Source organism: Pelodiscus sinensis, chromosome 2 (genome assembly GCF_052426305.1).
Source record: "Pelodiscus sinensis isolate ZL-2025 chromosome 2, ASM5242630v1, whole genome shotgun sequence".
In the NCBI taxonomy this organism is placed as follows: Eukaryota; Metazoa; Chordata; order Testudines; family Trionychidae; genus Pelodiscus; species Pelodiscus sinensis.
In genome coordinates this window covers 172177134-172194931 of record NC_143053.1, presented here as the reverse complement: position 1 = coordinate 172194931, position 17798 = coordinate 172177134, and the positions used below count along the sequence as shown (strand labels likewise).

Genomic DNA, 17798 nt, shown 5'->3' with positions numbered 1-17798 from the left:
CCCACTGGCCCCACACTCTCTGCTTTTGAAATGTACAATAGCCCCAAGAGGTCTCTTGTACATTTTAAAAGCGAAGCGCTGCCTGGAGCACAAGGCCAAGTCAGGAACTGCATCCTCTTGCTACATTTCAAAGGCAGAAGCGCTGCTAGTTCCCGCTGCACCCTGCTCCTTCTCCCCACAGAGACTGTGCTGGGAGAACCGGCTTTACAGTTGAAAGAGGTTTGATCTGTATTATCTAGTGCAAGATTTCAGAGGATCCAGTTTCTGAAAAACAATTCTAATAAAATTAGGGGGCTGTGCCCCGTGCTCATCGCACTCCCCAATCCCCCTGTAGTGAAGGGTGGGCAACCCCAGCTCTCCCTCCTGCCCCTGGAGAGGGCCAGGCTGCAGCTGCCCCAGCCAGGGCACCTTCTCACTCCCTCCCCCCTTCCTCCAGCCAAGGCCCCTTCTCTCCCTTGCCACCCTCCACTGCAGCAGCAGTTTTTAAAACACTAGCAGCTGCCCTCCACATGGTGACTACCAGAGCTTCAGCCAGAAGCTGTGTGACAGCTCAGGGGGCCGGGGTGCTCCAGTCCCATTCCCCCACATCTCCGGTGCTGATCCTGCCGCAGCCCCACCCCTGCATGAATCCCACCTCCGGCACCCCATCAGCTATTTTTCTGATGGAGGCAGTAGCTCAGAGGGCCTAGGGGTACAGGTCTAGACATGGGAGGATGGGGGGCACTTACTTGCCTTCAGGCCTTCCTCTGCTCCCATTAGGCAGAATCTGGCCAGTGGGAGCACAGGGAAGGCTCCAGACAGTATGCTCTCACGCTGCTTTTACCCCAGCCCGGGAAGGGGAGCATGTCTTCTCCGTGCTGGGAGACTCAGAGCTTTCTCTCCCGTCCCCCCACAGTGATTTGTCAGGGCTCTGGCACAGGGAGCTGACAACAGCTGGTTGCTAAAGGAGAGCTGGGGCTGAGCCAGGGGGCAGTGGCAGCAGCTCCTTGCTGCACTTGCAGCCCCAATGCTTTGGGACCCTGAGCCACTGTCTCCAGCTGCTCCGGTTAGGAGCACTTGGGCTGCTAGTGCTCTAGCCTCAAACCCTGCTCCCCTCCCGCAAGAGTAGCATGCCAGCAGCGGCTTCCTGCGTGAGAGAGGAGGAAACCCTGAGGCTCCTCAAGGAAGCAGGTGCCCAGGCCATGTGGGGCCTCTGGTGGGTGCAAGCTGGCAGGGCGGGCCCTATGCTGCCTTAGTGCTGTAGTGCACTGCCTTGGCCTGGTCCCAGAACATCCACTTGCTGGCTCGAGGCCATTCACCCTGGACAGATCCTCTCCCCCGGCAGCTGGAGAGGTAGGAGTGGGAAAGCGGCTGAGAGCAGACGGACAGCAGGATGAAAACTTTTTTCCTGCAGGACAGAGTAATGCATTGTCACTTGTGTTGTCCTGCAGGAAAATTTTTCTTTAATATATAGTAAGGATAAGTTAGGTAGACAGCATGGTGAAAAATTGGAGTTTGGGATTACAAAGCTAATAGCATTCCCAGTTTCCATAGGAGAACACATTTGAATACCATTTGTGGCATTTCTGTGATGTAGAACTTAATGTGGAAGGGTAGCAGAATATTGCTGTTTATGGTTAGGTATGCAATTTGTTTAATTGTTAGTATATTTGTTCTAAAGCTGTAAAACATTATATCCCCTAGCCGTAGCATGTCTGTTGTAAAATGCTGTAGTACTTTCTTATTCCAAAATTCTGGACAACTGAAATCAGATTTATTTTAAAAATTGCAAATAAGTAATTTAGAAATTAGCATGGTGAATGTCTAATTTTAAGATACTCAACTGCTCTTACATTTTCACTAGCATTTTAATTTTTGTTCTCTGCTGCTGGAGTTAGTCCATCAATCACAAATTCTGCTGAGAGGGCAAGAGAAGTGATACTGCTTCAAGCAGTGCCAATTTAGCTGAGCTGGAGGTGAACAGAAGTTGCAGTGACAACAGTAACTACGATAGGAACTTGAATTATTTAATCATGCTTGAAAATCATTCAAAATTTTGTGAGGCAAGTTTTACTGAAAAAACAAGTTATTTGCATTGTGTAATAAATAGAAAATTTCAAAGTTACTTCAGACAGATTTCCAAAAATTAGATTATTGGGGGATATACTAAATGTATTACTCTTTAATACACAATAGCAGTCATCTTATGAACTGGCCTTTTGAGGCATTAAGTTCACGTTAGAAAGCAGAGAATTCCCCAGTATCAAATGAAGGAGGAAGAATGATCAAGTGGCAGCAAGTAAACAATGCATGCTTCAGTAATATTATCACAATTGGAATATGTGTTAGTAACTTAATGTTTTTACTTTTAGATTATGAAAGAAATCCAAGAGCACAAAATTAAAATATATGAATTTCCAGAAACAGATGATGAAGAAGAAAATAAGCTGGTTAAAAAGATAAAGGTAAATGTTTTTTGCTTTTTTCAACACACTGTTCACCACTCTCCTTTCATTATTAGAGGAGAGAGAAGATCTTGCCCTTTTTGAGTAGTAGTGTGTAGAAATTTTATCTTTGTATCCCATCCTGAGGTGACATGTTCTCAGACAACATGGGGATAGTTGAAAGTCACCATTGTTTATTAGGTTTCCTCTGTGTAACCTCTCTAATTTCCCTGAGTATTTCAGGCAACATCACCATCACACTCAGGTGGCTGATAGTATATTCCTACCACTACACTCATTATTAAACCATAGAAATTTTATGATGCTGTTGGATTCATAAACTGCCACTCCTTAACCTACTCTGCTATTCCTGTCCATTCCTGTATATTTTGTAGCCTGGTATTACTACATCCCATGGATTATCATCATCAGACCAATTTTGTCGCCTGTTACATCAGTATTCCCATTTCATATCAGGCACTCAAGTTCACCCATCTTAACATGTAGGCTTCAACCATTTCATTACAAACACTTATAAAACGTGTCAGTATTGTCTGCCTTCATGTAATGTGATGGAATGGGACTTTTGTTTGTTTCTCTTCAGGTCCTGTCGGTAATTTACCAAATTATATCCTCCCCACTTTATTAGAATATAGAGCATCAATACCTTTTAATAAATCCTATCCTGTAAGGTAGGGGTGTGAAGGTTTGATCAGTGGGGCTGGAACAGCTCCCTGCCTGCCACGGGCAGTGGGCTGTCCCAGCCCTGTAGGGGAGCCCACCACCCCAGAGCAGCCTCTATCCTTGGTGGGCCTGGGTGCCCCATAGGCAGGGGTTGCTCCAGCATTCTGCGAGGCACCCCGTTGACCCCTCCTTAATTGATTAACCAATTAAACTGGATTTTACATCCCTTCTCCAGGGTGTGTCTGTCAGATCCATGTGGTGCTCTGCACCTGTCACTTTAAACCAAAGGCAGTGGGGAAAAACTTCTGTGACCTTTTCAGTTTTACATGTCAGCAGTCTGTTTCTGTGTTTACGTATACTCCATATATCCTGTATCAGCAGCTCCTTTCTCAAAAGGTTCTCTAGTTTCTAATAAACCTTAAGTCGTCCTCTGAACACCATCTCATGTACTCATTGGGACTGCTGTAGTTCAGACTAACTGACCCTGTGTAGGGAACAAAACATTTCAGAGAATGCTACCAAAGAGGTCCTGGACTTGAATAGCTTATCTAGCAACCCATGGCTGTGTCTGCACTAGGGAGCTTATAGCAACATAGCTGTACTGATGCAGTGCACCATTGTAAGATCTCTCATGTAGTCATTCTATGCTGAGAGAAGAGAGCCCTTCTGTCAACATTATTGATCCACCTCAGTGGATTGCAGTAGCTGACTGCAGAAGCACTCCTGTTGACATACCACTGTGCTCACTATTGCTTATGCCAGCATAATTTGTTACTCAGAATGGTGGAATAGTCATGCCCCTGAGCCACATGTTTTGCTGATTTAAGTGATAGGGCATTTCCCTAAGTCATTGGTACTTACATCTACTACAGGGATTCTCAAACTGTGGTCCCACCAGAGATCCACAGCAACCTTCCAGGTGGTCCGCGGCTTGAGCTCAGCTCCCCCTTCCATCCTCCCTCCCTCTCCCCACAGCAAGTAAGTGTCTCCACCCATGACCAGACCCCACATCCCTTCCATGCTCCTGTACTGCCCCCTGCCAACACCCTGCACCCCCATCCTGTTCCTGAACACTCCCCCCAGCCAGATACCACATCTCTACCCTGCTCCTTCACCCTCCCTTGCTTCTGCACCCTCCACTCTGGTGAGACATCCTCCCCCCAGTCTGCTGCTGCACCCTCCCTCCTGGCCACACACTGCTCCCTCCCTAGCTCTTGTCTCCTCCCCTCTGGCCAGACACCCTCCTTCCAGCCTGCTCCTGCACCCCACCTCCTGCCCAGATCCTGCTCTCACCTTTATCCTACTCGCTGTCATCCCTGTCTTGCACACAGAACCCCTCATTTTTGTCCCCAGCCTGGAGGGGGGAGGAGTCCATAAAATCCACTAACCCCGAAACCCCAGAAGAGTAAATCCAGCCCATGGGAAGCCCTGCACCTCAGTCCTCCCTGTCCCTCCCTCTTCCGCATGGAGCTGCAATGCCAGAGGAGTGAGCTGCCTTGGGGGGCACATCAGTGAGAATTGGGGAGGGGAGGGGTTGCTGCTCACTTGTGTGGTTCCCAGCTCATTTTTCTGTGGGTCAGTGGCCTCCTATCCAAAAAAATTTCTCCGCCCCTGTCATACATAAAGAAAACATTGAAACCTTTTGTATTGGACATAGATTAATATTTTACTGTATTTAAAATGAAGTTTGATTAAGCACTTTGATTTCTCATATTAGTTTATCTGTTTAGTCATAGAACACTAGAACTGGAAGGGACCTTGAGAGGTCATCGAGTCCAGTCCCCTGCTCTCATGGCAGGACCCAGTACTGGCTAGACCATCCCTGATAGATGTCTATGTAACCTACTCTTAAATCTCTCCAGAGATGGAGATTCTACAACCTCCTTAGTCATCTTATTCCAGTGTTTAACCACCCTGACAGTTAGGAACTTTTTTCCTAATGTCCAATCTAAACCTCCCTTGCTGCAGTTGAAGCCCATTGCTTCTTGTCCTATCCTCAGAGGCCAAGGAGAACAATTTTTCTTCCTCCTGTGACACCCTTTTAGATACTTGAAAACTGCTATCATGTCCCCTCTGTCTTCTCCTTTCCAGTCTAAACAAGCCCAGTTCTTCCAGTCTTCCTTCATAGATCACATCTTCTAGACCTTTAATCTAGGCTGTTTAATAATATTTCCTTTCTTACAGGTTAAATTAAACTATTCTCCCTAGCTGCAGCACTAGCAAAATGGCTCATGCGTAATTATGTAATTAATGACTAGTTTCCATGAGCATCTGGTGGTCCACAGAAAGGGTTGCATTGAGCCAGGTGGGCCATGGGCCAAAAAGTTTGAGAACTACTGATCTACTACAGCCACTAGCTTCTCGCCAGCACTGCACATAAGTTTATCTGTCTGTCTCAAGATCTACAGCATGGGTCTCAAACTCTCAGCCTACGAGTCATTTACTGCTGGAGCATGTTTGCAATCCAGCCCAGGAGTCCCTGTGCCCAGGAGGAGGGGAAGGGGTATTTCCATATCTTTCCCCCAAACCTGGTTCCTCCTTCCCCCATTGCACCTCTTCTCCCAAGCTCCCTTCACTGCAGGATGCAGCCTTGGGAATTACTGAGGGGAGGGGCTGGCGCAGGGTGGCAGCACAGGTAGGGCCCCCCTGCACTCACTGCAGCAGTGGGAGCTGTGGGGAAACAGAGTGCATTCACCGCACTCACTGTGCTTTCCTGCAGTTCCTGCTGCCACAGTGAGTGTAGGGGAGCCCAACCATTCCTGTAGCCATATACCAGACCCTGCCAGTAATTCCCAAGGCTGCATCCCTTTGGGGTGAGGGTAGAAAGAAGTGGGACTTCCAACGGAGGACTGGAGGGAGAGATTCTTCCCCTGGATACAGAGGTTCCCAGGTCAGATGGCAAAAAAAATACTTGGGCTGTGGATGATCTACAGTCTTCCCTCTCATTAGGCAGTTGACCATGCACTCCTAATGATCAAATCCCTCCTCACTATTGCCTGTCCCCAGATGGGTATCCTCAGTGTGAGAGGATGCCATGGCATCTTCTGGAAGGAGGTTACAACTATGGGATCATTTCCCTTCATTCCTGATTGATGATGTTCTTCAAGACTTTCCTCCAACAGCACAAAGGCTGTCAACTGTGTACCAGTTTGTCTTTTAAGTGCCTCTAGTTCAGTCACTTTTGTCAGTCCCTTTTACTTAGTTGCTGAGGGCCATCGGTTGCTCACACCAAATGCACAAACATGCCACCAGCCCTCAAAGCAGAAAAAATATAAATGTTGCAGTCAGTGCAATAAACTGGATCCGTAACCCCACTCTGTTGCTTGATTTATGCCTGCATTGTTTTTAATCTTGCAGGGTTTAGTTATTCTTTGTGTATTTATTTTGGATGGGGTGGTTACTGTCCTAATTTAGAGAATGTTTGTTAGGTGTCTCTGGTGCTCTCACTTTGTCTAAACCCTCTTGCAAAAATCCTGTCTTCACTAGCCTATCTGGTCAATTACAAGCTCATTTATTAAACCCCTCTTCTTGAGTTGGACCTGCAACTTTGTCAAGGGATTCTGCCTATAAAAGAATGGCAAGCTAGAGACTTGTTAGAAAGCTCTCACCCTAGGCTCAGCACACAGCCCCAGCAACAGACCCCACTATAAACTTCAATTAAGCAGGTGGCATAACAGCAAGCAAGCTCACGATGTAACATAGTTGCTCCTCCTCCATCTGGACAGCTCTCTCACTGACCTCCCCTTCTTGCTGTTCCTGTTCACTAGCTCCTCTGGTTGTTTGTGAACTGGCTTTTAAAAACCCTGTTCTCTCTAAATTAGCCTCACCCATTGTCAAGTAATTCTTAAGGGATTAGTGATGGAAGGACAGCTGGCTAGAGGTTGTAGTAGAGGCTTAGCAGGCCACTGAATGGCTCCCTGAACAACCCACATTATAAACTTCCGTTCTGAAGATGGCAGACAGGCAAGCACACAACAACGAAGTACTGTAACAGACTAGATATTGTCATGAAAGTTGAAAACTCTATGCTGTGTTGAATGGCTTTCTCCAGTATATATCAAGCTTATCTAAGGGTACATCTAAACTACATGCCTCCGTCAACGGAGGCATGTAGATTTGTGTATTCGAAAAAGGGAAATGAAGCCGCGATTTAAATAATCGCGGCTTCATTTAAATTTACATGGCTGCTGTGCTGAGCCGACAAACAGCTGATCAGCTGTTTGTCGGCTCCGGGCGCTAGTCTGGACGCTCCCCTGTCAAAATGAAAGCCTTTTATCGACATCCCCTGTAAACCTCATCCTACGAGGCATAAGGGGGATGTCGATAAAAGGCTTTCAGGTCGGCGCGGCGCATCCAGACTAGCGTGTGGAGCTGACAAACAGCTGATCAGCTGTTTGTCGGCTCAGCGTGGCAGCCATGTAAATTTAAATGAAGCCACGATTGTTTAAATAGCGGCTTCTTTTCCCTTTGCCTATCTGTCTAATCTATATGCCTCCATCAATGGAGGCATGTAGTCTAGACACACCCTAAGAGAATAATGATCAGTTTTATGTTAGAATGAATGACTTTCCCCTTTTTGGAGATAGATTATTCACAAGCTCATTAAAACTAATACTTTGTTTAAAAGTAAATTTTAGAATGACTGCACTAGTCAATATACATTTAATTAACTCTTATGTTACTGCCTATATTCCACATTTTCCCAAGCCATTCCTACTATGGTAATTGTTTCATCCACCTGCTTGATGTAGACTTGTGAATTATGGTGCAATGGCTGCATTCTAGGTTTTTCTGTACCTTGGGCGCAAGGGTTCATGAACCTTATTTGGGATTCCTGAGTGCTACCATAATACAAATAATTACTTTAAAAACATTTCCTGTTGAATGTAGTAACTATCCTGTGCTAAATCCCTTATTTAAAAATGTAAATCAGTGGTCAAGGCCACTTGAGTAATACCTTTGTTTTGAACCAATGTTGTAGAATAATTTAGCTATTTTTAAAAAATAAGGAATAAATTTGGAGTCTAGAGCATAAGTTTTCCATAGTCCGGGATACACTTAGTTATAGAGTTATATAGAAACACCCTCTGATGATTGGTATACTAAAATTGCAATTGGCTGAATAGCTGCAGAAAACTGAAAAGGGCCCCTCACTGTGGCAAGCTCAAACTTTTAAACAATTGAAAACCCTTAGTCCTCCTCTCATAGTGCATTTCATCATATTTTGTTTTCCTCAGTCCATTTTCCTAGCTATATTTCTTTTCTTCCCCAAGGTTTAACAAAGTTATTCTTCCTAGAAAAGATGTAATTTTGTTTTCATTGTGTATTGAACAGATTTGGAATGGGGAAGTCTTAGGATTCTCTCAGGATAAACACAAACCTACACAGGAATTGATCTGGTGATGAGTGTTGCTAGCTTGCGGAGCACTATTTTGGCCCTCTTTAAGACAACTGCTAACAGGCTGCTCTGGTCTGTTTATCTAAGGACTCTAACCACAGATCCTTTTGATAGATAAACTGGAGAGGACCGTTGTTAGCTTAAGCAGAATAGAGGTGGAGAGAAAAGCTATTAAATTTGAATTCTCCTGCACTAGCCAAGGCAGTCATTTTTATGGCAGTCAGCTCAGAAGTTGTGTACAACAAGATTCAGTCAAACACTAGTAGCCAGTAAAAATAGTGAAGTTTCTGATCATGGTAAAGGATGAGAAATAACCAGTGACCAAAAACCCTGTATTCAGACTAGCTGACAACCATTTGTTAATTAGTAAACTATTTGCATTCTATATGACTTTTAAAATCTCTATTGAGTTATTTTTTGTATCTGATTTACAGACTAATCAGAATACAGGGAATTTCAGATCTGGAAAAAAATCACTCTAAAATAATACAAGCTTCCCTGAACTTCTGGTGAGCTGGATTACAGAATAATAAAGCTCCACTTTTTGTATCAAGTTTATATTTATGCTTTGTTTCAATATGTTTAGGCAGAAGACGTATATTGGTATTGAAAAATCATACTACTTTTTATCTTTTAGGACCGTTTACCACTTGCTGTCGTAGGTAGTAATACGATCATTGAAGTCAATGGCAAGAGAGTCCGAGGAAGGCAGTATCCTTGGGGTGTTGCAGAAGGTAAGCTTTTCTTCAGTATTTGTAGCATTCCTAGTAAATGTAAGTGCATGCTTGGGTGACACAAATCTACAATCTTTGCTTCAAACATTTTAACTTCTTAATTTAAAGTATTTGCACAGAAAACTTAATAAAACCTGCAAATTTTCTCTAAAGCCTCGGTTTTCAGCCTCGGGAAAAAAATGCAGTCTTGCCAAAATTAAAACATTTTATGAAAGATACGTTTTTTCTTGTGAATAATTTCTTCAAGACCCATGGAGGTTTCTTCCAGTGAATTGTAATTAAACAGCAGTATGTCTTTAATTTCTGTTCATAATTCATTACATAAACAAAATTATGCTTGATGTTCAGCTGTTTACTAGTACAGGCAGTCCCCGGGTTACATACAAGATAGGGACTGTAGGTTTGTTCTTAAGTTGAATCTGTATGTAAGTCGGAACTGGCATCCAGTTTCAGCAGCTGCTGAAACTGACCAGCGGCTGACTACAGGAAGCCCGAGGCAGAGTTGCTCTGCCCCAGGCTTCCTGGAATCAGCCTCTGATCAGTTTCAACAGGCTGAATCTGGACGCCAGTTCCTACTTACATACAGATTCAACTTAAGAACCCCAGGCATCCCCAAGTCAGACGCTGCTGAAACTGACCAGCAGTGGCTGAATCAGGATGCCTGGGGCAGAGCAGCTGGGGTGCTGCCGGGTTGGTCCAACCGGGTGGTCCAGCTGGGGTGCTGCGGGACCAACCGGCAACGCCCCAGCTGCTCTACCACAGGCGTCTGGAGAAAAGCCGGGTCTGCTGGCGGGGGTGGGGGTGGGGCGTACTAGCTGCGCACCCCCCCCCCCCCCCCCCCCGCCCCCCAAGCAGACCAGGGAGATGCGGGCGGCGGACTGAGAAGCACCGCCGCCCGGGTCCTCCACGGCTTTGCTCCGCGTCTCCCTGGTCTGCTGGAGACCAGCAGACCAGGGAGATGGGGAGCAAAGCCGCGGAGCATGCAGGCAGCGGACAGCCCAGATGCGCAGCAGACCAGGGAGACGGGGAGCAAACACCATTCGTAACTGCGGATCCAACATAAGTCGGATCCGCGTAACTCTGGGACTGCCTGTACTCTCATTTCCATTTCAGTGTTGCAGAAATGCCCATATGGTTTATTATCTAAACTATCAGTTTCCAAGCCTCTTGTTTCCAGAGATTTTCACATTAGGGATGTTTGTTAGATCATCTAGGCTTGAATAAATACAACTTTAAATTCCTGGCCGTTCGTCTTATTTTTGCTAGACTGTTGTTTTTTCCTTAAGCTGTTGACCTTGGAGTTGAGAGTGCTGAAAGTTCATCTTTCATGGATTTCAAAGATGGCATTTGGGTGGTTAAATTAAAATGCGTTCTCCACTATATAAAGTCTAAAGTTTTATGTTTGCTTTTTGTACCTGTAGTAAGTGGAAATATGTATACATTTACTGCTTTTGTATGGACTTGAGGCTAACTGGGTGTTTATAATTATATAATATTATTTGTCTGCTATATACCATTATTACTCTCTGTATTCATGATAAATGTGGTGCACCAAAACCAGAGGATTCAATAGCTGCCTTTGCTAAAGGAAGGCTTATTATATATTTGATTAGTATTTGTGTGCAGTTACCTGCAGCATATGTTTTGGAGTGACCAGATAGATTGGTTTACATTGTGTTTACCACAATAATTGTCTGATCCATAAATATGATGCAACATTTTTTAAAGCTGCTTAAGTGTGAATCAAGCTGACACAATACTAAACAAAATAGCTCAGCATGGACAAATATGCTAAAGGAAGTGCTGTGGTTCTTTGAAGTGCGTGTCTGACAGGAAATGGGTTTTGGAGAAGAGTATAAACCAGCTGCAGTAGAACATTATAGGGGGAGGTGTTAAGGTTCTTAGTTTAGCAATTTTAAATAGTCAAATTCTTTGCTTTTAAAACTTTTATAATTATCCAATCTGTCACTTGTCTCCTTGATCTGGCCTCATGAGAATATACCACTGTCCCCCATTCTTTCCCTATTCCTCCCACTCTTTTAACTATTTTCAGTCTGGGGGGAGAAATCATTCAGTGTTTTTCACAGTTCTCTGATCCATAAGCAAAGACAACAGGTTGAGGCGTGCATGACCTCAATTTTTCTCAGCCACTGAATATTTAAATACGTATTAAAGATAAAATGAGACTCTTGATGTCTTGGATCAATCATTATAGGAGTGCAATTTTGTAGAATATTCTTGTGCAGAGAAAGATCTAAGTAAAGTAATGTTTGTGTTCTGGTCTTGGATAATAATGTCTGTCTGATCACAGTGCAAACTGGAACTAACCTAAATCCATTGAGTGCCCATATTCAAGTGGAGATGGAGGAGAGGGGAAGGGGAAGTAACAACTCTGGTCTTATCCAGTGTTTGCAAATTATTCTGGAACCATTAACAGTGACCACTCAGGTCATTATGTAGCTCTGCTGAAATTCCAGTCCTGTTGAAATTCACCCATGGTTTACATCTCATCTATAAACACAGCCTCACCAGATACTAGATTTTGTAAATAGAGCCACACTTCAGATTCACCAGCAAAGAACTACATCTAATTTCCATCTTAGTTGCTTACCAGGCTTATGTACTTGAGAATTGATGATCTGCATCTTGTGAGTTAGAGATCCTCTATATAATGTCTAAATAGTCAGTTTACAGCCCAGAAGAGCACTTTTTTAAAATTCACTTAATGAATTTTGGTACATGGTCACGGACCAGCTCCACTCCACCCCACCCCCAGAAGGAGCAGGGTCTGTGGCAGAAGGGGAGGGGCTGGGGACTAGCCTCCCTCCAGAATTGTTTGGGGATGAAGACTTTGAATTAATAACACAGCAAAGGGTTTGTGGCTCCCAGCTCTGCCGCTAACTTGTTGCCTGGGAGCTGTGCAGGTTGCTGCGGCTATTTAAAGGACTTGCCTCAATCGTGAATTATTTAAATAGGATCCTGCACCTTGAGCCACCACCTGGAAATTCAGTGGCATGAGCCTCTGGTTATAAATAAAGTGGTCAGATGCAGTCTGTGGGCCAGATCCAACTGTTAGGCGGGCCAGATCCGGCCTCTGGGATGCATCTTTCTCACCCCTGGTATACAAGCTTGTGGTTTTCAAACTGTGTAAATTAGTAATAAAGATAAAATCAGCAATTCTAGCATAAAATTTGGTGGGTACTTCTGTGCTTTGAATTGTAATTCTTCATTGGAAATCAAGAGTGCATTGGTGTTTATATGGGATTTTAGTAAATTGGCAAGTTTTTTAAAGGGGATTTGCTATCAATCTATTGTGCTAAATTTGTCTTTTACTGTAGGATTCTGCCTCACATTACAGTTCCTTTTTATTTAAGATCTTTTGACTGTTTGGGTGAAATTAAAATTTGATTGTCTTTCTAAAGTAAATGTACATAATATACCCAACATTCTAAAACAGGATTTTTCTGATCTTGATAGACTTTGTTCTCAGAAGAGGTGATGTGATGGGTGTGATGGCACCTTGTTTTTTGGGTATTGGAGTCTTATTTGGGAGGAAGTAGGCAAATCAGGACACTGGTACTCAAAAAATTAGTTTAGTAAGCTGTGCAGATTCTCTTGCCCTCTTTCTGGTGAGGTTAACGTACAGTCTTAAAATTCTTCAATTTGTGTGTATACCTTTACAATGTCTTGAAGTTCAGACATTTTAAATTGAAAAATTAACTGTTGTACATGTTAAATTGGCAGAACTCTCCTGGTATCAAATTTGGTGTCACTTCTATTCTAAAATTGACTTTGACATGTTACCATGCAAAAATGCAATCTAAACTTGTAACATATTCTAGATAGTACAGGGTTGAGAGGCTCTTTGCCATTATCTATGTGGATGTATGTTTCAGAACATGATTAAATGTGGTTGTGATTACTACTTTTTACCTTCATAGAGACATTATCAACTTGAAATCTAGTAATTTTTAAAAATATCATTTGAAGTACTATATTTGCCCCCCAAATTCCTATTAATTTATTTTATAATCACATTTTATTCTGAGATCATAAATGTGTTTTTTCTGTGTTGCACTGAGACTTAAACAAGTTGGGAAATTTTGCTACGTAGAGGAAGCTGTACATTAAACAGCCCTTATTTAGCTAGTTTAAGTACACAGATAATTTAGAACATTCTCTCATCTTTCAATTAGTTACCTTAGATGTTGTTTGTAAGAATAGATATGAAAAAAATAAGTGACACCAACTTTAAAATATTTAAATCACCTGTTTCATTTTGAAATTATTTTTCAATTTCTGTCCTGAACTTCTGAAATGTTACATACTGTCCAATAGCTACTGCATTTCACTGGTAGGTTGAGTGATATGTTTTGTATGTCTGTAAAGCTCTTTGTTAAAGTCTGCAGTGGAAAGTATAAAACTCTCTGGAAAAGAAATACAGTGGAACATGTAGGGAAATGGGAGTGAGTGAGTGAGTGTGTGTATAAATATATAAAATAAAACATGGAAATATTACTGCTCAAGTATGTTCAAGATTAACTGGTACCCCTAGAAGCCAGACCCACACAACTAGGGCTAGTTGACCTAATGTTTAACCGGTTAACTGATTGGGATTTTACATCCATACCCTTATGTATGACAAAAGTTTTGGTTCTGCTGTCTCAATATATGTTCTACTTTTCTCCTCTCCCTGTATCTACAGTTGAAAATGGTGAACACTGTGACTTCACAATTCTAAGGAACATGTTGATAAGGTAAGTTTATGTGGAAAATTGCATACCTATTATTAAAGGACTTCAGTTGAATATTTGAGAGAGAACGTAAGTTCCCATCTCCTTGTATTATGTATATCCTTTTTAAAGGACATATTTCACTCTTGTCGGTATTCAACATTTGCACCTGCTTTCTGTTTTACTAAAAGAATAGAAGTCCCATAATGTGTCATGACTTGTTCATCAGTCACAATAAATGAAATACAGCTACCTGACCTAGAGAGAAAAAAATATATTCTGGAGGCTAATTGGCAGTGGAAATCTTGCTTTTGTCCCTTAAATATTTATAGAATTGTTTTAAATAGGTCAAGATTGAATTTCTAGCACTCTTGTACCAATCCATACTGTTTAGTATCAGATTCTTATCCCATTGTTTCCATCCAAACATTAATGGCAGAGAATTATGTAGAAAATGAAAATAGTAATTCAGAGACACAAAATAGTAGCCACTTTAGTATATAATACATTTTAACCTTTTAAAAATTTGCTATACTACAGTAAGCCTCTGGGGAACGAATGACAGTAAGGAAATTCTGAATTAAAAGCCAACTTTGTTTCTGTTGCTTATTAGTTTTTTTTCCAATTAAAGTTCAAGGCCTGAGTTTTGTCACTTGTGATTCAAAATATGCTACTCCTGTTGAAGTTACTAGAAATTGTGGATGTGTGAGAGGGCTGACTTTCAACCTTAGTAGTTAGTATTGAGAATTCCTTAATGGTTCCTCTATGCTGTTTTAGTGCATGCAGAGAATACTCGTGGAATAAGCAGCTTTTTAACAATTTGTTTACAATTAGCCCTTTATTGCAAAATAAAACCTTAATCATGTAGCAGAACAAGGAACAACAGTAAACAAATATTTTTCAGCCTCCTGACATAGTTGGCCACTTGAAAGTTTTTTCTAACCCCACAAAAATCAGTACAATACTAATTAACAGTGCTGTCCTTGAAGAACAGAGTTTAAATTGAATAAAAAATAGACTTGACAATAAACCAAAAACTAATTATAAAAATTATTTCCAAGAGAAATAATGGAAGATGTGTAAAGTCAAAAATAGGATCTGCAAAGTATTAGCTACATTTAACAAAAATATAGTGTAAGGGACAGGTCTGGACTGATGAATTTTTCTAATTCCTGTTGTATGCATGTATGTATTTAACTTACACCTACTCTTGGGTGTAATTTTGTTTAAACAAATTCAGAGCAAATGGTAATGTTGATGTATTGCCTGCCCAACTCTAAGCTGTTATTTTTTCTGAAAATTGGTAAATCTACAGACAGGTCAGGTCCTGTTTGTAGTTATGTGATATTGTTGAGGCATTTAGTTTCCTACTTCCAGAATGGATACTTTCCACGTTCCCGGCGTTAAGAGGTGATTGAGTCTCTCTGCCTTTTTATCATGGGCAGTTTTAGATTTCCCAGTCATTTATAACGATTATTGTTTGGCAGCTTAGCTCAGGGGTGGCAATTTTTGCAGGGAGGAAGCACTTCATGAATTTTGGTATGTGGTCACAAGCTGACTCCAGGTGCCTCCCCCTACTCCTTAGAAGGGAAGGGCCTCAGGCAGAGGGGCTGGATTTTGAGCTACAGAAAGAAAGTGTGAGAGTGTAAAAAACACTGCATGAGAAACAGACTTCAGTATAGATTGTGTGTGTCACAGAGACCATGTGATACTGTGTGTTAGTGACACAGAGTATGTGTGCTTGCCGTTGCTGAGTACATTTCTGAGAAGCTATGCATTGTCTCTAAGACAGGGAAAGCTGTCCTGCTTTGTTTTCCCCATTCCATGCTTTAGAATCCGTGTACTGCTTCTTAAGACAGGCACTCCATGCTTCAGAATGGAGCAGCTCCACTGTGTCTCCCTCTTCCTGACTCTTGATCTGTAGAGATGCGGTCCTGACTTCAGCACTTCCCTTTCATTTCCCCCACTCTGCATAGCTAGCTTGGCTGCAGGACAGAGCAAGGTGAGGGGGAAGGGGCAGCTGAACACACACTGCCAGCTATAAGTGTGCATGCTCTGCTTATCAGCTGGGCAAGCTGGATCCAGTCTGTGGACCCCTGGCTTAGCTTCACTCCAGAGGATTTTCTTTAAGCTGCTGAATGGATGCTATGGATGGTTGATACTACGGGTGTTTAAATGCAGTTAATTAAGTAAACATGTAACCGCTGAAAATTTCAGCAAGTGCCCTGGCTCCCACCTTCTTCTCCTCTCCTTTGCTCCCCCTGGTCTGCTGCCTCTGATACAGAGGCAACAGTGCTGGGGGTAGTGGGGGAAGGAGCTTTGTGGGTGCTGGGGCACATGGAGAGCTGGCTTTTAAGCTAGCTCCCTGCACGTACCAGGAGCCTGCATGTAACTGTGTATACAGTTACTTTCACATCCATAGTTGGTATTTGACCTTTATCTTGGACACACAAGTAATGTGGAAACTTAAGTCAAGTTTGTGCTTGGAACTCTAACTTTTTGCCTGACACATGCTGAGGTAGATCGAATGTAGCATTATTATAAGACTGTCGAATTGGTCTTCATTTACAAGTTCACCAACAAAATACACTGTTTTAAAGAATATTACAACATTATTGTTTGGAATGCTGCAGTTCTTGAAGTAGTGTCACCATGGGTGCTCTACTTCATGTGTGCCAATGCATTGAAGATTTTTGTAGTAGTGCTTCTCTAGCCTACATCTGTGCCCCACTCATCCTTGTGCCCCTTACAGAGGCTGTATTGGGTTGTGTGGGCTAAGTTTCTTCTCCACCATCTGTGGCTGAGATGGTGTCTACAACTGTGCCTGTTCTCTACGAATATTTAGAATTTAGTTTGTATAGATTGTTTACAGTTGTTAGTCCTTTTCTTATATCCTTTCAAAATTATATAAAATATAAAATGTTTATAGATAGATAGTTAGTGTTTCCCTTCAGTGGGGTCAAATTGTAATGAATTTGCTCTGAAATGCCAAGCTCCCTGAGATTCAAAAAGTACCTCTCTTGTTGTGAGACCATTCACAGTGCCTACACTGTTTGGGTAACACCTATACCCCTACTAAAACAGGATCTGCACTTCCTTCAAGGGTAGATCCCAAAGAATAGGCAGCTCAAGTTTAAACTCTTGATAACAGAGAAAATCCTGTCACCAGCTTCAGATCCTAAAGAAGACGACCTCCCAGTTACTGCTAGTAACCTATCCTCAGTGACATGCTACTGGAGATGTAGGCATATGTCAGTGCTATGTATCAAAGAACTCAGCAAAGGCAGTTTTTGATATCTGCTTCTCTACAGCAGTAAATGAGTAGCTCACCAATAAAATCTGTCAATAACACACAAGACTATGAAGACTCCAGGTTCCAAAGAAAATTCCAGATAGGCTCCAAGTCATGTCAGGATTGCAGCGGAGAAGAGTCTCCTAAGACATTTGCAGTATTGAGCTTGGATACCTATACAGGCAGATACACAGCAGTGAATAGTCACTGGTACCCAAAGACCACTTAAATACCTGCAATACCAAGGGAATCCTAGACTCAGCCTGTTCTGTGCCAAGCTCTTACACAAACTGCATCAGTACTGAAGCTCTGTGCTCCATATGTTCTTGCTCCACCCACTGTTTTACACCTTTGGCATCACAAGAATTTAAATATCTTAAGGAGTTACTCTGTTAATAAGTCTGCAGGGTTTTTTTAGCATCAAGACTGTCACTGACTTCCTGTCTTCTAGAATACTGCATTCACTATGTCTATCTTGCAAATCAAACAGCTCTCTACCTCCACATACTCCAGGGGAGGACTCCTCAGATTCAA

At 42.5% G+C, this 17798-nt stretch overlaps 1 protein-coding gene across 3 annotated transcripts in view; it reads left to right on the top strand.

The window, feature by feature from the left end:
- SEPTIN7 (septin 7) overlaps positions 1-17798 on the top strand; it is a 122517-nt gene that overhangs the window by 84178 nt on the left and 20541 nt on the right. For all 3 annotated transcript variants that reach the window (XM_075921751.1, XM_075921749.1, XM_089776548.1), the window contains 3 exons: positions 2352-2444; positions 9143-9239; positions 13945-13996. In XM_075921751.1, the coding sequence (XP_075777866.1) occupies positions 2352-2444; positions 9143-9239; positions 13945-13996 (242 nt within the window). The remainder of the gene's footprint in view (positions 1-2351; positions 2445-9142; positions 9240-13944; positions 13997-17798) is intronic.